At 39.0% G+C, this 25,365-nt stretch overlaps 1 protein-coding gene across 2 annotated transcripts in view; it reads right to left on the reverse strand.

Moving 5' to 3' along the window:
- Positions 1 to 25,365, reverse strand: part of LOC126412117 (3'-5' RNA helicase YTHDC2-like) — a 345,826-nt gene that overhangs the window by 207,675 nt on the left and 112,786 nt on the right. For both annotated transcript variants that reach the window (XM_050081554.1, XM_050081552.1), the window contains exons 11-12: positions 23,986 to 24,152; positions 6,222 to 6,349 (exon numbers count right to left, since the gene is read on the reverse strand). In XM_050081554.1, coding sequence (XP_049937511.1) covers positions 6,222 to 6,349; positions 23,986 to 24,152 — 295 coding nt within the window. The remainder of the gene's footprint in view (positions 1 to 6,221; positions 6,350 to 23,985; positions 24,153 to 25,365) is intronic.

Below are 25,365 nucleotides of genomic sequence, written 5' to 3' on the forward strand. Positions count from 1 at the left end.
CTCCTTCATCCTTCTTCCTTTCTCTTCTACACTTGTGTCAGAAGGAGGAGCCATTGGATCTGAAAGCTCAGGTGTTTCCACATCTTTTATGTATTTTCTCCCACTACCGCTTGGTGAGTTGATTTTTTATCCATCCATGTATGTTTTTAGAACTTTAGTCAGTATTTGTCAGGTTTGTTTGGAACTCGCACTTTGGAGGTAATTGCTCATGGGTTATTCATTTCACCACGGCAGTAACAGCAGAGGCAGCTTTGCACGAACTTGTTCCATATTTCAGAAACACGAGCGAGCTTGTCAGGACAGATTTACGGCTCAGGATGACTTCTCACTGATGCAAAGGAATCTGATAAGTTCATGAAATTTGTCTCTTGTTGTATCATCCCTGATAAAACTAGGACCCCAGAAATGTGACCAGAGGTCATCCAGGATTCACCTTTAGCACAAAAAGCCTCTGTGGTGCACATCACTGCCATCAATTCCACCAACGGTACTGTCAAAGTGGCATTTTTAGATTTCATTCTGAACATTTGACACTGTGTGTCTTTTTATCATAAGCAACAACGACTCATCAAAAGGAAGTCAAAGCCAATGACGAGGTAGTCATCTGCTCAGTGGTGAGCTTATGCATTGGGTCCTCTTCTGTCCTCCAGGGTGTTCAAATTAGCACTACTTTCAGATGACAGTATTAGTTACTTCCCATTCCATTCCCTCTCTAGTTGTCATTTTCACTGTTGCACAAATTGACATTTGAAGCTGTTGTGGAAAGAACTGAGATGGGAGACACCTACTGAAAGAAGCTTCTCCTCTGTCTTGCTGTCTTCATTGGGAGTTGGAGTTATCTCTGGCAGAAAATCATCACGCATATATGATAAGTTACTTTTTGATTCAATATCTGATTTCTCCAGAGTATGCAAATTATTTTCTTTAGCAAGATCACGCTGACACAACATAAATGAAAACAACTGTTACAAGTAGGAAAGAAGAAAATATAATTAAAAAAGAAAAGAAAATCTGTTTCTAATTGATGAGGCCATGGACCCTGCCATAGGTGGGGAGGATTGTGTGCCTTGTCAATACAGATAACCATACCAAAGGTGCAACCACAATGGAGGGGTATCTGTTGAGAAGCCAGACAAATGCGTGATTCTTGAGGAGGGGCAGCAGCCTTTTCAGTAATTGCAAGAGCAACAGTCTGGATGATGGCTGATCTGACCTTGTAACATCACCAAAATGCCTTGCTGTGCTGGTACTGCAAATGGCTGAAGCAGGGTGGGGGGGAATCTATAGCTGTAACTTTTCCCAAGAGCATGCAGCTCTATTGTATAGTGAAATGATTATGGCATCCTCTTGGATAAACTATTCTGGATATAAAATAGTACCCCATTTGGATCTCATAGAGGGGACTAATAAGGAGGATGTCCTCATCATGAGAAACAAAATTAGTGTTCTACAGATAGGAGCATTGCAATGTCCCTTAATTAAGCAGGGAGGCAAGAAAATTTAAAAAGAGAAATAGATAGGTTAAAGTAACATATAGTGGAAATTAGTGAAATTCGGTGGCAAGAGGAACAGGACTTACGGTCAGATGAATACAGGGTTTTAAACACAAAATCAAATAGGTAATGCAAGAGTAGGTTTAATAATGAATAACAAAATAGGAATGCAGGTAAGCTACTATGAACAGCATAGTGAATGCACTATTGCAGCGTAGATAGGCACGAAGCCTACGCTCACCACAGCAATACAAGTTTACATGCCAACTAGTTCCACAGATGATAAAGAGATTGAAGAAATGTATGATGAGATATAAGAAATTATTCAGTTAGTAAAGGGAGCCAAAACTGAATATGATGTGAGAACTGAATTCAATAGCAGAAACTGGAAGAGAAGGAAAAACAGTATGTAAATATGGATTGGGGGAAAGGAATGAAAGAGGAAGCCAGCTGACAGAATTTTACATAAGGCATGATTTAATCGTCACTAACACTTGGCTTAAGAATCATAAAAGAAGACAGTATGCATGGGAGATATCTAGAGACTCCAGAAGGTTTCCTGATAATTACTTTAGGATAAGACAGAGATTTCAGAACCAGATTTTAAATTGTAAGACGTTTCCAGAGGCAGATGTGGACTCGACCCAAATTTATTGGTTATGTACTGTTGATTAAAACTGAAGACATTACAAAAATCTGGGAAATTAAAGAGATAGAAATTGGGTATGTTGAAAGAACCAGACGTTGTTGAGAATTTCAGGGGGAGCATTGGGCAATGACTGATGAAAACGGGGTAAAGAAATACAGTAGAAGATGAATGGGTAGCTTTGGGAGAGAACATAGAGAAAGCAGCAGACAATCAAACAGGTAAAAGACACAGCCCAGCAGAAATTGTTGGATGACACAAGACACACTGAATTTAACTGATGAAAGGAGGAAATATAAGAGTGCAGTTAACGAAGCAGGTGAAAAGGAATACAAATGTCTAAAATATGAGATTGACATGCACTACAAAATGAGTAAGCAGGAATGACTAAAGGACAAATGTAAGGATTCAGAAGCCTATATCGCTACGGGATAGACAGATGCTGCCTATAGGAAAATTAAAGAGGCCTTTTGAGAAATGATAAGCACCTGTATGACTGTTAATCACTCATATGGAAAACCAGTCCTAAGCAAAGATGGGAAAGCTGCAAGGTGGAAGGTGTTTACAGTGCCTATACAAGGGAGATATACTTGAGAGCAATATTATAGAAATGGAAGAAGACGTAGATGAAGATGAGATGAGGAATATAACACCGTTAGAAGAATTTGACAGAGCACTGAGTCCTGGGAGTAGACAACATTCAACCAGAACTATTGACAGCCTTGAGAGAGCCATCATAACTAAACTCTTCCTACTAGTATGGAAGATGTATGAGACAGATGAAATAACCTCAGACTTCAAGAAGAATATAATATTTTCAATTTTAAAGAAATCAGGTGCTGGCAGGTGTGAATATTACTAAATTATCAGTTTAATAATTCATGGTTGCAAAAATACTAATACGAATTCTTTACAAAAGAATGGAAAAGTGGTAGAAGCTGACCTCGAGGGAGATCAGTTTGGATTCCGGAGAAGTGTAAAAACGCACGGAGCAAAACTGACCCTACAACTTTTCTTAAAAGATACATTAAGAAAAGTTAAACCTACTTTTGTAGTATTTGTAGGCTTAGAGAGAGCTTTTGACAATGTCTACTGGAACACTCTCTTTGAAATTCTGAGGGTAGCAAGAGTAAAATACAGGAAGCGAAAGACTATTTACAACTTGTACAGAAACCAGATGGCAGTTATAAGTATCGAGGGACATGAAAAGGGAAGCAGTGGTTGAGAAGGGAGTGAGACAGGGCTGGAGTCTATCCCCGAAATTATTCAGTCTGAACTTGAGCAAGCTGTAAAGCAAACAAAAGAAAATTTTGGAGTAGGAATTATAGTCCAGGGAGAAGAAATAAAAACTTTTATGTTTGCCGGTGACACTGTATTTCTCTCAGAGACAGCAATGGACTTGGCAGAGCAGTTGAATGGAATGGAAAGAGTCTTGCAAGAACAATATAAGATGAACATCAACAAAAGCAAAACGAGGATAATGGAATGTAGACAAATTAAATCAGGTGATGCTGAGGGAATAGATTAGGAAATGAGACACTTAACGTATTAGATGGCTTTTACTATTTGGTCAGCTAAATAACTGACAATGGCTGGAGTAGAGAGGATGTAAAATGTAGACTGGCATTCGCAAGAAGAGCATGTCTGAAGAAGAGAAATTTGGTAACATCAATTACAGATTTAAGTGTCAAGAAGGCTTCTTCTGAAAGTATTTGTATGGAATATAGCCATGTATGAAAGTGAGAAATGGGCAATAAAATATTTTGGACAAGAAGAGAAAAGAAGCATTTGAACTGTTGTGCTATGAAGAATGCTAAAGATAGATGGGTAAATCATGTAACTAATGAGGAGCTACTCAACAGAATTGGAGAGAAAAGAAATCTGTGGCACAAATTAACTAAAAGAACAGCTCGGTTGGTAGGGCATACAGATGAGGCCAGGAAAATGTAGACACTCTTTGAAAGTTAATATCTTTGGAACAAAATGACATATCACTGCAATTTTGTGTGGTAGCATAGTCTGTTGTTTCCTCAACAAATCTTGGTGAGTGTTTTCCAGCAGGTGACAGTGCAGCAATGAATGAAGTAAGACTGTTGTCTGAGCAAAGCAAGGCTGTATTGAAGTGGTAATGTAAATACAAAAATATGATGGAGGTAGAACAGCAATGACGTAACATGTACAGAACTCAGCCACCAACACGTACAACAATTTATCGTATTTGGGATACATTTTAAACTCAAGGTAATATTCAGGATGCGCATGTGGAGAGGCCTGATTGACTAAAAATATCAACAAGCCCAGCTTCCAGCAATGCTGTGTTGCAACATTTTAGGTGACCTCAAAAATCTGTGTAGAAGGGTGCACGTGAAAGCAAGATACGCTGATCAAGTGTATGACGAATTTTAAAGGCTGCAAAGTGGAAAGTGTACACTCCAAGATCACTGCACGCTATCAACAAGGACAATCCGGAATGAAGGATTGGGTGCTGTGAGCGGTTTGAAAGCATGCTTCGCGAGGATGAACCGTTTGCAGCGATGGTCATCTGGACTGACAAGGCACAGTTCAAACTAAATTGTACTGCCACAACTGCATATAGTGGGCTCTTGAAAATCCTCACACTCATGTGGACAAACAAGTTAATCTACTATCTGTTAATGTGTGGTGTGGTCTGTCATTGCGTGGTTTGACTGGCCCTTTTTCTGTGAGGTGTATCTTCATACACTGCAAAAATTGTTTTGACCTGCCATCCGAGGGTGCGTTTGGAAATGAAAGATTTCACCTACAACAAATGGTGTTCTGTCCACTACCACAGAGATCTCAAGAGCCTACTTGGATGAAAATCTACCTGGACAATGGATAGATCAAACAGCAGCTGTTGAGTACCCATATGGTCCTCAAACCTTACACCTCTTGACTTCTACCTATGGGGACAACAGAAGCCAGCTACAATGAACGAGCTATGAGAAACCATCGAAGCTTCCTGTATGGCTATCACACCGGCAACATTGACAACTGTAGTTCAGTCAACAGTTCAGCAGCACCGACATTGTTTGGGTGCTGGCGGGGGTCACTTTGAAGACATAACATAACTTTCCCCCAGTGCAATAATTGGAACACTATTCCATTTTGTTTCAATAATACTGGAGAGAAGTGTGGGCAGTAAAAATCACAGAGGGAGACCAAGTGATGAATACAGTAAGCAGATTCAGAAAGACGTTGCAGCAGTTATTCAGAGATGAAGAGACTTGCACAGAAAGAATAATATGGAGAGCTGCATGAAATCAGTCTTCGGACTGAAGACCACAACAACTACAATAACAATGAGGTGAGTAACAAAATATTACTGAAAAGCTGCATTACAATATCCAGAGCGTAAACCTTTCTGACAATGCTTATATAAATATTCAAGGCATGGCAATGCAAGTATCTTTGTAACTATGGGAACAGCAATAATGTAAAAATCAATTATAACTGGAATCAACAAACCCCTTCCACTGTTCTAAGTAAAAATTCATTAAATTTCCATGAAGTTATGAAAATTCGGAAAACTGGAGTACACTATTATCAAAAATAGAAGAAATGAGGAAGAGTCACAAAGTTTAGTTGAAAACTGTTAAAACTGAATTTGTTATTGCAGAAACAAACATTGACATCAATATCACAACCCTCCAGCCATCTATTTCTCCAATTTACACAGACCCCAAGTTTGTAAAAGACTGTTTACCAACAAAAATAAATAAGAAACATTATAGATAACATTAATTAAATAACACTGTGTGTGTTAGCTGAAGTTTCATTTGGAAGTGTTATCAGCTGGCAGAACTGCCATTTGCAAAAGGCAGGTTATGCGAGTCAACAAAAATCAAGAATATAAATCAGTGCTTGAAACAGTCTACCACTGTTATGTTAATTATAATGGTGGGAAATACTGTTTAAATTGCTAGAAACTTGCACCAATTCAGGCTCCTTAAATCAGTCCTACAGTCAACAGAATTTCAACCTATTTCCGGTAATTTGCTAAAATTAGCTTCACAAAAGCATTGTTCAGGTGAAGCCTTTAAAGTACGGGAATAAACACCAACCTGCATATTTGAGTGAAGAGTGTAAAGATTATATTTGCCAGCTTCATTGAGATGTTTTTCTTCAAAATTTATCTTCTCTCGAAGGCAAACTATATCATCATATCCAGCAAGAAAAATGAGAATGGCACCTGACAACAAAGAAAAAAATGTAGCATCTTCTATAACAATAACTTTTATTCCTTCATACAATTTTAAAAGATACATTACATAGCCAGATGCTAATAAGAACATAAAGTCACAGGTATATTAGAAAGTAATATGACTGGAGTTAATATAAACACAAATTAAATTACTGTAATTATAGAAAAATATATATGAAAGTAGAACTGATACAAATGCAAGTGAATTTACAAGAGATAAAATTTCCAGATGGAAGGGTGAGGTGAGATGATAAAAAAGATGAAATAAAATGTAACTGAAAATTATTAGTGTCAATTCAAAAACAGCATGTCACTCAGACCTCTAAAACCAGGCAGAAACACTACACGATCGTAGAAGAGATAACAGAAACGAGAGAGTAATTTACAAACCATAAACTCTATATAAAAAAGTTAATGAAATACTTCCGGAGAAAGTAAAAACTATGCATGTAGGGAGAAGCTATGGATACTGTTTGAATATTACATTTGTTGAAAAACCAAACCAGATAAGAGAGCCAACTACTTAAAAAGAGGAAGAAAATGCTGTAGGGAAAGATGAACACAGCAAAGAGTAACTGAACTGAAACAATAACATGAGGTACAATGATATAAACATTCATCTACAAAACCATCTTCACTAGTCTTAAGGAAAGACACTGACTACATCACTTTTATCTGTCCCATGTTCTACTTTAATTCAACAAAGAAGTGACATAACAGTGAGTGAGCCTACGAAAGTTGAAGTAAGCACCATAGCAAAGAAAACAAACTAAATTTACATGGATTGTATTTGTACATGAAAAAATAATAGTTTTTCCCTTAAATAACGGCTATTGACAGTAACTTAGTTATAATCTTATAGCATAGATCTGGAACAAGCAAAATGTATTTTGCACTTTTGCACTACTCGAAGATCTGACAGAGAGATATAATCTTAACCCATTTTCATAACACGAGCAGGAGTGCGGCATACTTCATACACACATAAAGAATAGCTGTCCACATGTTACAAAAGTAAACATGTTTGAGCAAAATCACGGTTTTATCTTAGTTTAGTTAAAAAAATGACAAAACAAACTTATGAGTTAAATCACTATTTAACTACACAATGATAAAATAACCTTTCATTGTATCACACTGTTGCCATGTTAAAGTGTTACTGCACAGTAATGACCCACTCAGAGCATAAAACAGCACAGTTGCTGTAGTGCCTTGAGAATTTCGGTGTAAATTCTAGAGACACTATGCTTTCCACCGTCTCAAACACCCGATATTTTAAGTACGAGGGTGAGAGAGTGGAGATGTGTCTACCCCACCGCCAGTTTCTGTGTATGCAGGATGGACGTGTATTGCGAGAATACAGCAATAGTGATGGTCGATCGACGTGGGCAAGTGTTTGCAGCCCGTGCCTGAGTAGATGTATGTGCAGTACAAGGAGCAAGCACGCTTTATTCCTTGACGGTGTAACGACTGTATTGTTGTAAACAAATGAATTATGTACTAAACTAAACACTTTTACATTTGACTTTCGGATGTTGGACTTGTGAGAAGCAAGAACTGGTTTTACAGTGGTTATTAAACAAAACTCATAACAACTGTATCTGTTAGTTTCTAATGATCTAAGACGGAGTTGACTTGCAAGAGTTGACCATTTGTGTGAATCTTGTGAAGTTGTTTCATTGTGGAGATCCGTCTGACCCGAGAATGTCGGCTGCAAACTATACATGAGTCAACAGTGAGAGACGTGTGAGTCTTGCATCCCAGTACCACACTCTCTCCTGTCATCCAAAGACCGTTAGAATGTGGCGACCTACGTGACAGGATCTGAAGAAAACGGGAATTTAAAGACAGAAACGGAAAGAAGATATTAGGTGTTGCGATAGTAACCAAGCCTAACAACATACGAGAACTGTTTCCAGTAATCGTGTTGAGTCCAATGAACAAATGGAAGAAAGTTGCGAGTGCAACGCTGTAAAAGATGTGAGAAAGTACTAGCAGAGAGAACTGGAGAGAAGACCTCAACTTTTCGACTAAGAAGGTCAGGTGTGGGGAGTAAGCAGTCTTCACAGACATACATCGCGCCAATGCCGTAACCAGCTACTGACGCCGACTGCACCAACTGCTGCTCACTGGTGCTGACTCCACATCTGCTCACCATTGATGACGCTGAAACCAACATCCGCCACTGCCAGCGTCAGTGCTGTCCACCGGCACTGATTATACACCTGCACACCAATGCAGCTTGAACTCTATGCCGGGTGAGCAAAAAACAATAATTGTTTGGTGAAGTTGAAGGAACTGGGCATGATAAACTGTTAGTGCAGTTATTCTATTCAGTGGTGAATTTTCTTTAGATGATAACCAGTTCCAAGATCCATAAAATTATGGATCAAGAACAGCAACAAACTTCAGAACCAACCATGGCCATTACAGTAACTAGGGAAATGACAGATTGGTCTAAAGTAGTGAATTTAATCAAAGTCCAAAACGCCCAAATGGTAACTTTAAGACAAGAGTTAAATACTCGAAATGGTTCCTTGAGACAAGAACTAAATGCTAGATTAGATGACCAAAGTGCTAAGTTAGATGATCAAAGAACAGATTCAAATGCTCAGAATGAAGATCTAAGAAAAGAAATAGGTTTGGTACAATCTAGTTTAAATGCCCAGAGCGAAACCTTGAACAGTCAAGCAGCAAATATAGTTTTATTACAGACGGAATTTGACACTCTTAATACAGGTTTGGTACATTCTAGTTTAAATGCCCAGAGTGAAACCTTGAACAATCAAGCAGTAAATATAGTTTTATTAAAGACTGAATTTGTCACTCTTAATAATAAGGTAGAAAATCTGAAGTTAGATTTAAAGAGTGAACTCACTAGTTCTTTGAATACTCACGTTAATCAACTATTTACTGAATCTAACCATACAGAATGAGCAATTTCAGAATTTTACAAAGAAACTAGAATTTGACACTAAAAGTAATAATAAATGCTCAAGCTTAATGAAAAGTTAGAATCTTGTGAAAATGTATGTAATGTTATATTTAATTCCGTAAAACAGGAAATGAATATTTTGAAAGAGGACACAGATTGACCTAAGGATGTAATATTGATTATTCAATCGAAAATTCCAGGTGTTAGTATATGAGATGTTACTACATGAGCTGTCAGTTCACGAGTAAATAATGTAGAATGGAATGCCAGGGAATAATTAGCCAACTTTGACATGATAAATGTAAGTAGTCTGGCGGAACCTTTTGAGATAATTATAGATCAAGAAACTACCAAGAGTATAAATTCCAGAAACGTTTCAACTGTTGCTTTTTACAAACTTAATGATAATAGAAATGTTAGAGATGACTCATGGAAAGGATTCAAACTTGTACAGAAAACAGATTAGAACATAGAATAACTTTACTTAATGTCGTGCTTCCTAGTAAAATGGTAGCTGTTTTGTTGTAGGGAGACTTTCACATAAAATTTAATGAGAAGTACTGGCCCATAAGCAATCAAGTGATGTTAATGTCAGATCCGTGGGATCCGGGCGGAGTCAAATCTGTTCCCCAGGGACGTCAACGTTCTGTGTTAACGGGTGGACTGACGACCGCTGGCAACCAATTCGTTTTCGGTGTTCCTTCCGAGATTAGTTTTCCTGCACTGAATTCCCTTCAATTCTTGAACTATTCTGTAATCAATTCTTGAATTCTTAAACTATCCAATAATGTTAGTAATTTTGAAACCGGATATGACTACAAGATTAGGACCAATTTAAGAGAAAAACAGATGTACAGTGATCTCTAGAAATGAAATGAAATGAATAAATATTATTTGAGTGAAAAGTATAATATCAGGGTATTATTCAAACAAAGTAATATCTAGACATCAGAAACTGAATGGAGTACTTTATGTGTGTGTGAAATATAGTGTAAAGTGAATGACTACATAACTATATTATCGTAGTGTATAATTTTCTACCTTTTGTGAGATGCAATGTAAAGGGGAGGGTTTGTATCACTTTTGAAAGGGGTGGGTACTGTAGGTAAAAGCATGACTAACACTAATCACACACCCCACCTTTCAGACAACTCTCGCAGACAAGTGTAACTGATTCTTCACCATTTGCCGTTCAGTAGGTGTTGCTAAGATTTTTCTTCAGGGGCTTCAAAGGCGAAGGTGAGAATGACAGTTCTGTAGGAGACGTTTAACACCATACTTCCTCTGGCTTCTCACTCAAGTATCGGCAAAGTAGGGATCCTGGGGAAGGGGGGTGGGAAAGGTTATCCTGTCTTTGGGACTATCTTCTTTCACTTCTTCGATCTTAGCAACCGTCTCTACTTTTACCTTTCTTACTTCTCTATTGAGTACCTATCTTTCCTTCTTTCTGTATGCATATACTTCTATTGCTGAAGTCCTTCTCAATTTCCATGGTCCATTATAACCTTCAACTTATTTCACATAAGTCGACCGAAGAATCAGGATACACAAACACACTTAAGCATACACACAAAGATATACTTAAGCACAAACAGAAGAATTACAAATTAGGAACCTGAAGTGATGCCAGAACTGCCAAGGTAGGTAGGCAAATAAAGATATAGGTACATCTGAGTCGATGTACATATTACATTTTTGATATGTGGCAGTTCTGCATCGTTATCTTTTCTCGCTCTCAAATATATATTTACATGTGCTGTACTAGTCCTTGGAGAAAAGGCATAGTATGTAATGGCAGTTGGTAAATACAGGTAGACATAGCATTTACTATGTGTGTGCATGATATCTGTTTATATGGTGGAAGGGATGAGTGAAAGAGGACTCTAGGGTAGTAGATGGAGTATTGGAAAGTGGAGTTAAGGTGTAAAGTAGAGGGTAATTTTACCAGCGAGTATTTAAGAATAGTATTCACAAAGATGTATGCTCGGACAATGTACCAGGAGGCCCACTCAGGAAGGAGAAGAAGGAGGAGGAGGAGGAGGAGGAGGAGGAGGAGGGCGCACCCAGCATTTATTGGATGGAAAGGGCAGATAGGCAGACCCAAGAGAGGCTGACCTATACTGTGCGGACAGGGGCACCAAGAAGGGGATTGACCTGTACCATAGATTAGGAAGTTAAAATGGGCATACCTACCAAAATGGACGAAGAAAGGGTACTCCTAGGATCAACCCATGTAAGATATAGGTACCGTTCCTAAAGGGAAAAAGGGCAGTGTCATGACAGAAGTCACACTTTTAAAGGGATAAGTTGGGTAAGTTCGAATTCTATGCATAAATAGCCTCATTAGGTTTCGGGTTTACAAATGTCCAAGAAGGGAACACTTATTCTACCCAGAGTTCCTCCAGATTACAATAGACCATGAATAAGTACATACTTAGAAAAAGTAGTACCGGTATGGGAAGTAAGAACGAAGCAGCAGAGTATTCTTGAGTTATGCACACCTGTAATTTATGATTGGAAGAGGAATAGAAAACAGAGCTAACTCCAACATGGATTGAAAGGGTCATGTATTATAATTATTAGTAGAAAGAGAGGACCTGTTAAAAGATAAAGAATTATTTTGTGTAATTGTACAAATGAATATGTATAACATATTGTGTGTTCGAGCTAAGGGGAGGGATATGTAGTGCCTCGAGAATTTAGGTGTAAATTCTAGAGACACTAGGCTTTCCACCGTCTCGAACACCCGATTATTTTAAGTACGAGGTTGAGAGAGTGGAGATGTGTCTACCTCGCCGCCGGTTTCTGTGTTTGCAGGCTGGACGTGTATCGGGAAAATACGGCAATAGTGATGGTCGATTGGCGCAGACAAGTGTTTGCGGAGCGCCTGAGAAGCTGTATGTCCAGTACAAGGAGGAAGCATGCTCTATTCCTTAACGGTGTGATGATTGTATTGTTGTGAACAAATGAATTATGTATTGAACTAAAGACTTTTACATTTGACTTTTGGACATTGGACTTGCGAGAAGCAAGAACTGGTTTTATAGAGGTTATTAAACCAAACTCATTATAATTGTATCTGTTAGTTTCTAATGATCTAAGATGGGGTTGACTTGCAAGAGTTGAACGTTTGTGTGAATCTTGTGAAGTTGTTTCATTGTGGAGATGAAAATATAACAGAGTTGAACAAAAGTATCCTGGGAGTACAGAATCATTTCAAGAGTAGGAAAGAAGCCTATTTTGAACTCCCCTTAACCAGCTATAGTCTTCGGAGAAGAAGAGTTTGTGAATATCGATGCAGCCATCTGACCCGAGAAGAAGATCGGCTGCACACAATACGTGACACAACTGCGACAGATGTGTGAGTCCTGCACCACAGTGCCACACTCTCTCCTGTCGTCCGAAGACCGTTACATTGCATCAGATCCCCACCAAACACTTATTCGATTATTAATTATCTCATAGCCAACAGCCTCATTAGGGGCTTGTGCTGCTTGCTTGGGGGCCATTTTCTTGCATGGATTGTAAATTTTTTCTCACCTGGCTCGCTGTTATTTTATATTACTGCTGCTCACTTAGGCCTGTAACAACACAGCTTAATACTGTGTTAGCTGAAGCAATAATGAAGGAATAGAAGTGGACTCACAGTTGCAAAACAACAATGGAATGGTAAAAAACAATGTTATTTGTGGTTGGCCCACTTTATACACTGACGCGCAAACTGGAATGAGATTTTCACTCTGCAGCAGAATGTGTGCTGATATGAAACTTCCTGGCAGATTAAAACTGTGTGCCAGACCAAGACTTGGGACCTTTGTCTTTCGCGGGCAAGTGCTCTACCATCTGAGCTACCCCAGCATGACTCACGCCCCGTACTCACAGCTTTACTTCCACCAGTACCTAGTCTCCTACTTTCCAAACTTCACAGAAGCTCTCAGTGACCATGTCATACAGCTGTTTGTTAAAGGTTCGGGTTAGGCAGCTCTGCCAATATCAGCTGATCAATTTGCTTTGACTGCAGTCTCTATTTTAACCACAGCAGCATGTGAATATGTGGCACATGTGCTTTTGCACTTTAACCTTAAAAAGTCATGCTAGGATATTTTGGTGGTCTGTCAGTTTCTGCTTTCCATAAGTTCTCTGATCTCAATCCAGACTGCATTGCACATAGAGATGATGAATAAGTCTAGCCGATCATAGTTCTGCACATAGGAGTATGTGTGCTGTGTACCTTCATGGAGGTACCTCGGATTATTCACAAATCACAATGGAAGGATGACCATCTGCCCTAAGCCATTTGGATTCACATTGCCATCATTCGCAATGGCATATTACAGATGTGTGTAATTCTGTGAGTGCATCATTACAGATGGGTGTAATTCTGTGAGTGCATCTTGCTTTGGTTTATTACTGTGTACCTTCAACACTCACTCTCCATCTTCACATACATGTTTACAAAAAAATTGTTACAGAAGTACCCTACATCGCAGTGGCAAGTTGAAGTCGTGTTCATGGACCAAAAGCTGAAATGTGCAGAAATCCGATCCTGGCAAGGGAATCATATTCACACAGGTCAATCTGCCTCATGGTGGTGAGGTTGACGACCGCAACCACAGGAGGGGTCGACACCCGCGACCACAGCCATGGCCTTGGCCACGGTCAATGCATTGTACTGGCACACATGTTGCTTGCTCGGCATGATATACGGGTGGATCCACATCTTGCAGCTCTCGTTGGGCAAGTTCACAACAGCCGTTTTAAACTTATGTACCAACTCATTGTGATTGTGCAGAATTTTTTTGTTTTCAGTACAGTTGCCGATTTAACTCCCCCAGCTTTCAGTCTCCACCTCATCATCTCCCATAAAGTAAACCTGCAAAAATGTGACTGACTGTTGAACAGAGGTAAAAGGGACTCCTATTTTATGGTGTACTTGCCCCTGCACCATAAAGGTCAGTGAAAACCTAGGCAGGACGAAAGTTCTGTCTGCCCCAAAGGACGTCATGCGAAAACATGAAGTATATTTTTTAAAACAGTTTAGGAATTGTTGTTACTCATTAGTCGCACCAGAAAATAATTCCTTTAAAGGATCGACTGTCTCTTCTAATGCGGGAATGTATACATTGCTCTGAGGGCACCACATTACCGTCATTTCCTCCCTCCATTTCAGTGCTCCATACAATCTGCATGCCTAGTTCTTAGGGTCAATTTTAATGAACCTGTTGTTAGTGTAATTTAAAGCTGGTTCATAGCCAAAAGTAATTTTTTTTTTACAAAATCCCCATGTGTTCATTGCAAACATATGCCAATTTTCAACTTCTTGTGGTGAGTCAGCAATGCATCTGCTTCTTCGACTGTTTTAGAGGCATGCACAGAGGCAATATGTGCTGCCTTTTCCTGACATTGAGAAGCCACATCTTCAGCTGTCTCAGAAGCAACTGAGAGGCCATGCATTCTGCTGTATACTACTGTCAAGGATGTAACTGCTCGTGTCCCATCACTTGCATGTCAAGGTGCAATGCGTTGAGCATTCTGCTAACACCGAGCATCAAAATGTGCTGAGTTTTCAGCTGCTAGAGCATCTGCCTGATGCTCTGCCTGTTCATTTCTTCACTGTTAGCATGAACAAATGATTGTTACTATCTAGCTGTTTTCATAACTCAATCCTGTTGTGAGGTCTATGAAAGATTCGACTGGCATTTTCCAGACATTAGAAATTTAAACGGTAATACCTAAACTGAGGAACTTAATGTCGTAAGATATCCAACCTAAACAACCTGACCTAATAACTTACCTAAATAACAACAACACAGCCAAATGGATGACACAACTGGCAATCAAAAACAAATGTCAATTATGAAAAGAAGAAACAACAAACCTAACTGAAAAACAAAATAACGAGAGCCTACAAACCAGCAAAAGCATCAAAGAAACTAAGAATCATCGAAATCCAAGAAGAAAAACTAAGTCAATGTTCACGGTAATATTACAATCCAACAAGCTTCCACAATCCAATTTCTCAACGTTAATTCTTCTGAACTAACGAGACCCAAGAAGAAAACAAAATCTACAAAAAAATTATAAATCATGCAAATCCAAACAGAAAGAATTTCCATAAAAGCACTATCCAATACACTTCTCAAACATTCTACATGCTGCAAATTATGTTTTCATGTGCATATGTTACATTATTGCAGAGTTTAGTGACAATTTTATCCTACAGGAATATTTCTGCTATCCTAGATTTATTCATTTATCAAAACTGTGTGTTGATCTACACATCTTCATGTGAATATCTCACACACTATGCCATAATCTTTGGAAGGTATGTAGATCCAATTATTTCGTGTTTTGCACATGGAGGGCAGTTAATCACGCTTTAGCCTCTACTAATGGCTTCTCTAATATTTAATCTATTTTTCAATTATTTTAAATGTATTGTCTATTGTAATTAAGATTGTAATCTTACTGTACTGTATGAAGTCCTTATAATCATAAACATACTATTTTGTATGTATTAAGGCTATTGGTTGTTCAATTGATCATGCACAGATCGACGGGTGGGGCTCTTTCTTTGTAACCTGCAGCTTTCCTATGCTAGCCAGCAGTTCACAGCAGATGCCTCTGAGCATGTACAGTGGCTCAGTGCTTTGACTCCATGTGTAATCAATAGGTATATGCATGGTATATTTTTATTTTGTAGCTCTGATGCCTATTTATTTTATTTATATATGGTGAATAGCTGTATTTTTCCTGGCCGGTCGCTTGGGGTAGCCGAGCGGTCTGAGGCATCTTGTCACAGTCCGCGGCCTCCCCCATCGGAGGTTCAAGTTCTCCCTCGGGCATGGGTATGTGTGTGTGTCATCCTTAGCATAAGTTAGTTTAAATTAGATTAAGTAGTGTGTAAGCTTAGGGACTGATGACATCAGCAGTTTGGTCCCTTAAGACCTCAGCAAAAATTTCCAAATTTTCTTGGCCTACTTTAGTAATTTCAGAGATACATACTGGTCTGAAGATAGTCGACAGTTACCAGAAAAATAGGCACCATTTGCAATGTCGACTGATTGTTCTTGTATAGATAAATGTGTCTACTCACATCTGTCTGTATGTGCAAATTCATCTCAGGAATTGCTGTAAGGATTTTGATCAGGTTTTCATTACCAGATACACTGACTCACAGGGAAGATTTCTGTATATAATTTATAAATATTTCATACAAATTGTCTGAATTATGATGAACTTGTGAAAATGACAGCATTGCCACCCATCAAATAGCAGCAATAATTTGAGAGACTTGCAGTGCCTTGAAGCAGCAGAAAACATTACAAAAACTGCATGTGGTGTGGTGCTCTAGCAGTAGAGTACAGCTAGAAACCGAAGGGTTTTAGGATCGAATCCTGGCTGGGTCACTTTTCTTCACTCCATCTTTCAACCTACCATTCACCTCTCAATGATGTGGAGATTTGTCAGAAATGAAATGTGTCCTAGATTCCATGTTACACTGTAGCTCCCTTTTGCCTGGTTGGACTACTGGTTAGGAACATGCAACTTGCCTGAGCGTCATCCAAATGATTGCAAAAAAACTTGCGAGTCCAAAGCCTGTGGCTTTCAATTATTTACGTGTAGAATAAAACACATTGCGAGATGCAGCTTTACTCTGTTTATATAAAGGAAGTTTTGCAGCAGAGCACCAGATAACTCAACTTGCAGCTTTCTGGTTTCCTTTGGTCAAATATACACGCAAACATGATTCTCTGTGTGGTGCGAAGGAAGATATTATTTGTTTGGACACTTTCAAATTGTACAGAACACTGTTAAATGAATGTCCACTGTTGAGAAAAGTATTTAGCACTTTTAAAGATTGTGAAGACATGGGCATGACTTCCTTGAATGGGATTCAGAAATTTCATGTGGATGAATACACAAGATTTCTAAATACTTTTACAGACGGCTAAGGGATGCATTTCAAAATATCAAGACAATTTCATGAAATATGACAATTTCAGACTGTCAGTTTCTGCTACCCTCAGATTACCAGTCACAATCTGCACTCTTAATTCACTGCAAATTCTTCTAACAATGGGCAGTGAGCCACTCAACTTTGAATTATTGTAATAAATATGACCAATAACAAAAAGATAACAACCTCATTACCAGGCTGTGGTACAAGACTTACAATTTGAAATAATAAAATATTTTGAACTAATAGTTTCCTTGCAATCGTTTGAGAACAACTGCATAGAGAAAAAATTTCCAAATTAAAAACACATGGTGTTTTGTTTTTTTATGCTGCAAGTACTATTTTTTCCCAGAGAAGTGCCAAAGAAGTCTGCCATAAAGAACCCACAACAAAGAATTGAAGCAATGAGCTTTGACAATGCATCACAGCATGTACTAAGCTTCACAAAAGAATTGCTGTAATGTGAGCTAAACATATATATCATGTGTGTTTTCCCTATTTTTTTTTTCTTTATTTTAGGCACCTCAGCCAGCCTCCGATACATATCAAATGACTCACACTCACACACACCCACAATTCACATAAAATACTAATATTGTTTGTAAGCATATTACTTACATCACAATGTGCTCCCATCATTGCTATGAGGTGTCATGTCACATCAATACAGAACACATAACATTCATGCCTTTCTTCCAGGAGTGCTTGGTTCGCAGAAGAGCTTCTCTGAAGTTTGGAAGGTAGGAGATGAGGTACTGGCAGAATTGAGGCTGTTAGGAGGAGTCGTGAGTCATGCTTGGGTATCTCAGATGTAGAGCACTTGCCCGCGAAAGGCAAAGGTCCCAAGTTCGAGTCTCGGTCCGACACACAGTTTTAATCTGCCAGGAAGTTTCATATTTATGACATACGAAACTGGGTCAAACGTTCCTACTTCTCCGACAGATATCAGTGGGTCAAACGTTCCTACTTCTCAGACAGATATCAGTTCCAGTTACATCAGTGATTTTTATCAGATAATAAACCCTCATTAGACAGTAAACAAGTCCCTGATAAGTCTTTTCATGCCTGCTTTGTACATATATAAAACATGAAGTGCAAGGGGGGCATCCTATATGTAACTGTCACTGCTTAAAATGTTATTTTCCACATTTTACATTTTCCCACCTCTTACACCATTTTTTTTATGTCCCTTGAAAAGTGTAAAACTGGGTTTCACTGTATGTAACACAATATTATGAAAAAGCTAGATTGCTACCCCCCATATAGCAGAGATGGTGAACCACGGACTGACACACAAAAAGACTTCTAAACAAGTAAACTGTTGGAGAGAAAGCCTCCTTCCGAAATAGACAACAAACACACACATTGACACTAACACAGCTCATACAGTCATGACCCCTGTCTCTGGCTGCCAAGGCCAGTCTGGCCTCAGCAGCCACAGACAGTGGTCATGTGTGTGTGAGCTGCATTTGTGTGTGTGTGTGTGTGTGTGTGTGTGTGTGTGTGTGTGTGTGTGAGGGGGGCAGGGGGGGGGGGGGGGCGCAGACTGATGCAGCAGCCAGACACAGTGACTATGTGTGTTTGTAAGCCGTGTGTGTGTGTGTGTGTGTGTGTGTGTGTGTGTGTGTGTGTGTGGTGTCTATTTCAGAAGAATGCCTTTAGTAGTCTTTCGGTGAGCCTGTCTGTGACTCAGCGTTTCTGCTATATGGTAAGTAGCAACCTTCCTTTTCATAATACTGACATTATTCCATCCTGGATTTCCTATTGTTTTAAATATTTAACACCCTAACTCATTTGGAAAATAACCAGGAGCTCAAAACTATTTTATACAGGGTTGTTCAATTCTTTAAAGAACTGAGTGTTTACTGGTTACTTACTATCTGGCAAGACACACAGAGCACTGTGGGGTTAAGAGCCACATATATCCCGAAGACGTGGAAATGAAAACAGGGTGATATTAAAGCATTATTCAGGAACACATGCAGGAATTTCAAGAAATTTTGTTAGGCTTGCCTTATTACTGTATATTCGGGACTTAAGATCAAGCCACATTGTTGAATACCATAGATAAATTTAAGACCTTCTCAGGAATTGTGTGGTGCAAAACAACAGAGAATCAGACATATATCTGTGCAACATATGGCACATATGCTTATGTTTAACATCTCCTCCTAAGCCCCTGATCAATTTCAACCAAACATTGTATATTTATTGCTTATTACCTGAAAACACCCCCCCCATGAACCATGGACCTTGCCGTTGGTGGGGAGGCTTGCGTGCCTCAGCGATACAGATAGCCGTACCGTAGGTGCAACCACAGCGGAGGGGTATCTGTTGAGAGGCCAGACAAACGTGTGGTTCCTGAAGAGGGGCAGCAGCCTTTTCAGAAGTTGCAAGGGCAACAGTCTGGATGATTGACTGATCTGGCCTTGTAACAATAACCAAAACGGCCTTGCTGTGCTGGTACTGCGAACGGCTGAAAGCAAGGGGAAACTACAGCCGTAATTTTTCCCGAGGGCATGCAGCTTTACTGTATGATTACATGATGATGGCGTCCTCTTGGGTAAAATATTCCGGAGGTAAAATAGTCCCCCATTCGGATCTCCGGGCGGGGACTACTCAAGAGGATGTTGTTATCAGGAGAAAGAAAACTGGCGTTCTACGGATCGGAGCGTGGAATGTCAGATCCCTTAATCGGGCAGGTAGGTTAGAAAATTTAAAAAGGGAAATGGATAGGTTGAAGTTAGATATAGTGGGAATTAGTGAAGTTCGGTGGCAGGAGGAACAAGACTTCTGGTCAGGTGACTACAGGGTTATAAACACAAAATCAAATATGGGTAATGCAGGAGTAGGTTTAATAATGAATAGGAAAATAGGAATGCGGGTAAGCTACTACAAACAGCATAGTGAACGCATTATTGTGGCCAAGATAGATACGAAGCCCACGCCTACTACAGTAGTACAAGTTTATATGCCAACTAGCTCTGCAGATGACGAAGAAATTGAAGAAATGTATGATGAAATAAAAGAAATTATTCAGATTGTGAAGGGAGACGAAAATTTAATAGTCATGGGTGACTGGAATTCGAGTGTAGGAAAAGGGAGAGAAGGAAACATAGTAGGTGAATATGGATTGGGGGACAGAAATGAAAGAGGAAGCCGCCTGGTCGAATTTTGCACAGAGCACAACATAATCATAACTAACACTTGGTTTAAGAATCATGAAAGAAGGTTGTATACATGGAAGAACCCTGGAGATACTAAAAGGTATCAGATAGATTATATAATGGTAAGACAGAGATTTAGGAACCAGGTTTTAAATTGTAAGACATTTCCAGGGGCAGATGTGGACTCTGACCACAATCTATTGGTTATGACCTGTAGATTAAAACTGAAGAAACTGCAAAAAGGTGGGAATTTAAGGAGATGGGACCTGGATAAACTAAAAGAACCAGAGGTTGTACAGAGATTCAGGGAGAGCATAAGGGAGCAATTGACAGGAATGGGGGAAATAAATACAGTAGAAGAAGAATGGGTAGCTTTGAGGGATGAAGTAGTGAAGGCAGCAGAGGATCAAGTAGGTAAAAAGACGAGGGCTAGTAGAAATCCTTGGGTAACAGAAGAAATATTGAATTTAATTGATGGAAGGAGAAAATATAAAAATGCAGTAAGTGAAACAGGCAAAAAGGAATACAAACGTCTCAAAAATGAGATCGACAGGAAGTGCAAAATGGCTAAGCAGGGATGGCTAGAGGACAAATGTAAGGATGTAGAGGCCTATCTCACTAGGGGTAAGATAGATACCGCCTACAGGAAAATTAAAGAGACCTTTGGAGATAAGAGAACGACTTGTATGAATATCAAGAGCTCAGATGGAAACCCAGTTCTAAGCAAAGAAGGGAAAGCAGAAAGGTGGAAGGAGTATATAGAGGGTCTATACAAGGGCGATGTACTTGAGGGCAATATTATGGAAATGGAAGAGGATGTAGATGAAGATGAAATGGGAGATATGATACTGCGTGAAGAGTTTGACAGAGCACTGAAAGACCTGAGTCGAAACAAGGCCCCCGGAGTAGACAATATTCCATTGGAACTACTGACGGGCGTGGGAGAGCCAGTCCTGACAAAACTCTACCATCTGGTGAGCAAGATGTATGAAACAGGCGAAATACCCTCAGACTTCAAGAAGAATATAATAATTCCAATCCCAAAGAAAGCAGGTGTTGACAGATGTGAAAATTACCGAACTATCAGCTTAATAAGTCACAGCTGCAAAATACTAACACGAATTCTTTACAGACGAATGGAAAAACTAGTAGAAGCCAACCTCGGGGAAGATCAGTTTGGATTCCGTAGAAACACTGGAACACGTGAGGCAATACTGACCTTACGACTTATCTTAGAAGAAAGATTAAGGAAAGGCAAACCTACGTTTCTAGCATTTGTAGACTTAGAGAAAGCTTTTGACAATGTTGACTGGAATACTCTCTTTCAAATTCTAAAGGTGGCAGGGGTAAAATACAGGGAGCGAAAGGCTATTTACAATTTGTACAGAAACCAGATGGCAGTTATAAGAGTCGAGGGACATGAAAGGGAAGCAGTGGTTGGGAAGGGAGTAAGACAGGTTGTAGCTTCTCCCCGATGTTGTTCAATCTGTATATTGAGCAAGCAGTAAAGGAAACAAAAGAAAAGTTTGGAGTAGGTATTAAAATTCATGGAGAAGAAATAAAAACTTTGAGGTTCGCCGATGACATTGTAATTCTGTCAGAGACAGCAAAGGACTTGGAAGAGCAGTTGAATGGAATGGACAGTGTCTTGAAAGGAGGATATAAGATGAACATCAACAAAAGCAAAACAAGGATAATGGAATGTATCTAATTAAGTCGGGTGATGCTGAGGGAATTAGATTAGGAAATGAGGCACTTAAAGTAGTAAAGGAGTTTTGCTATTTGGGGAGCAAAATAACTGATGATGGTCGAAGTAGAGAGGATATAAAATGTAGGCTGTCAATGGCAGGGATAGCGTTTCTGAAGAAGAGAAATTTGTTAACATCCAGTATAGATTTAAGTGTCAGGAAGTCATTTCTGAAAGTATTCGTATGGAGTGTAGCCATGTATGGAGGTGAAACATGGACGATAAATAGTTTGGACAAGAAGAGAATAGAAGCTTTCGAAATGTGGTGCTACAGAAGAATGCTGAAGATTAGATGGGTAGATCACATAACTAATGAGGAAGTATGGAATAGGATTGGGGAGAAGAGAAGTTTGTGGCACAACTTGACCAGAAGAAGGGATCGGTTGGTAGGACATGTTCTGAGGCATCAAGGGATCACCAATTTAGTATTGGAGGGCAGCGTGGAGGGTAAAAATCGTAGAGGGAGACCAAGAGATGACTACACTAAGCAAATTCAGAAGGATGTAGGTTGCAGTAGGTACTGGGAGATGAAAAAGCTTGCACAGGATAGAGTAGCATGGAGAGCTGCATCAAACCAGTCTCAGGACTGAAGACCACAACAACAACAACCTGAAAACAATCATTTTTTGACAAAATAATTTAATTGGATAGATAAAAAAAAATCTACTCACAAAGTGGCAACAGAACACACACACAAAAGAATGTTATAATTAAGCAAGCTTTTGGAGCCAGTGGCTCCTGCTTCTGGCAGAAGGGTTGAAGGGGAAGAAAGAGGGGTGAAGGAAAAGGACTGGAGAGGTCTATAAAACGGGGCAGAGGGGACTTAAGATCAAGCCACAGTGTTGAATACCATAGATACATTTAAGACCTTCTCAGAAATTGTGTGGTGCAAAACAGAGAATCAGACATATATCTGTGCAACATATGGCACATATGCTTATGTTTAACATCTCCTCCTAAGCCCCTGATCAATTTCAACCAAACATTGTATATTTATTGCTTACTACCTGAAAACAATCATTTTTTGACAAAATAATTTAATTGGATAGATAAAAAAAAATCTACTCACAAAGTGGCAACAGAACACACACATAAAAGAATGTTATAATTGAGCAAGCTTTTGGAGCCAGTGGCTCCTGCTTCTGGCAGAAGGGTTGAAGGGGAAGGAGGAGGGGTGAAGGAAAAGGACTGGAGAGGTCTATAAAACGGGGCAGACATCAGGAAAGTCATCCAGAACGGCAGGTCAGGGGAGACTTACCAGACGGGATGAGAAGGAAAGACTGTTGGTGACTGCATGAGACGAGATTTGAAATCCTAAGAATGTAAAAGTGGAAGACCAGGTAATAAGCGAGACAGAGATTACTGCTTAAACATTGTGCATGAGTTTTAGTAAGAGTGTAAAGCTGGGCGCATTGTAGTAACAGAGGTGGGAGGTGGGTGATGAAAAATAGATGGTTAAGACAATGAAAGATGTAGAAAACTAATACTGAGTAAAGAAAAGAGTAGTTACTTTGAAGAAATGCTGAGGTGGAAGGAATTAATGTAAATTAAGACCAAACAGTGTTTACATAACAGCTGCCCAGCCTTTTATATCGCCATGACTACCACCAAATTATCAATTAGGATGAATGGGCATAGGCAGAGGGTGCATACTGGCAATATGCAGTATCCTGTTCCAGAGCATGCTCTATAACATGACAACTGTAAAGTGGGAGGAGGAGATGGACTAACAGAAGAGTGGAATAAATAAAATAGCCAGGCAATGTTGCATATCTCAGCTAACACAATTTGAAAAAAAATATCTTTGATGCTTACCCTTAGTTCCTGACGAATGTATCTCAATAAGCAGTTTCATCAGAAGATCCATATCAATATTTTCATCATTGAAGCTATGGTGATAGATCTCCAGCAGTTTTCTATCTTCTTCACTCACTACTTCTGTCAATCCAGGCAAAGGTTCGGCAACAACCATTTCTGCATTCCTGATGTAAAAGTCAAGTGTTATTGGAATTCAAAGCATTTTTCCCACTTTTTAATATGACTGATGCTTCTTCTCTTTCTATAGCGCTCTCACACCAAACTAATGGACTACTACCAGAAGTACACTGAATAAAATCAATTTTACATAACCTTTACGCATTACATTATGTGATGAATTGCAACTCATATTTTCCTCTTTTAAACAAATAAACAGAAATATTCCACTTTCTGGTCTTATATAATATTATTTAATAGCAACTTGTCAATGAACCATAAAAAAAGGGAATCAAATGCAATGATTGCTGCAGGGCAATGCATAGAGACTGCAGTAATTACAGTGTGTGATGAAACACAAATCACTCAGAATGGACAGAGAGAGAGAGAGAGAGAGAGAGAGAGAGAGAGAGAGAGAGAGAGAGAGAGAGAGATAATGTAAGAATTCACAGATTAATGCAACAATATAATTAAGTTTCAATGCTATATTTCAAGTAATATAAATTTAAAAAGAACTTATACATAATATACTGAAGCTTAAAGTTTAGTCATAACTAATAATGTTCCACACAATCTCCTTCTATATCATGATACATGTGTAAGAAACAAAGAACTACGGAATCCTAAAGATTCAAACTCAATGCATTTATGTACTTTATCAGACAATTACCTCGTTTTTATTAACAATCTTGTTTCTGATCAAAATATTAATGGCAAGCAGATGGGCAGTAACTAGAAAGTCTGTATATTTTGTGCTATATGTGGCTAAAATGTTCTATTCATTTCATCCTTGGTAGACCTACAGAATTCCAACTACTGTGTTTTTTCCAATTCTTGAAATAAAATCTAAATTTTGTTACTGTTAACATGCAGTAGCCCTGCCAAATGCCATGCATGGAAAGCCAATGTACACTGACATCCTAATGCAGTCTAATTATAAGCATTTACTATCCAGTGAAAGCAGATGGCACTGACATGGTAAGTTTTGGACCATTCTCGTGACTTGCTTGGAAATTTCTTTCTCAAAACTCTTTTGACTAGAATAAATTGGTACATTTAGATGCGTTTATTACACACCTGTGTAATAACGTAAAAGTAAACCTGCATATTCAGTGGAGTTAAGCAGAGAGCATTGTATCTCCAATCATGAATACGGTAATGTGGCTATTTCAAACTTATAGTGTGTGAGCACTGTCACTTTATAGCAAGGTGGGTTGGCAG

This window comes from Schistocerca serialis, chromosome 7, assembly GCF_023864345.2.
Source record: "Schistocerca serialis cubense isolate TAMUIC-IGC-003099 chromosome 7, iqSchSeri2.2, whole genome shotgun sequence".
Classification (NCBI taxonomy): domain Eukaryota; kingdom Metazoa; phylum Arthropoda; class Insecta; order Orthoptera; family Acrididae; genus Schistocerca; species Schistocerca serialis.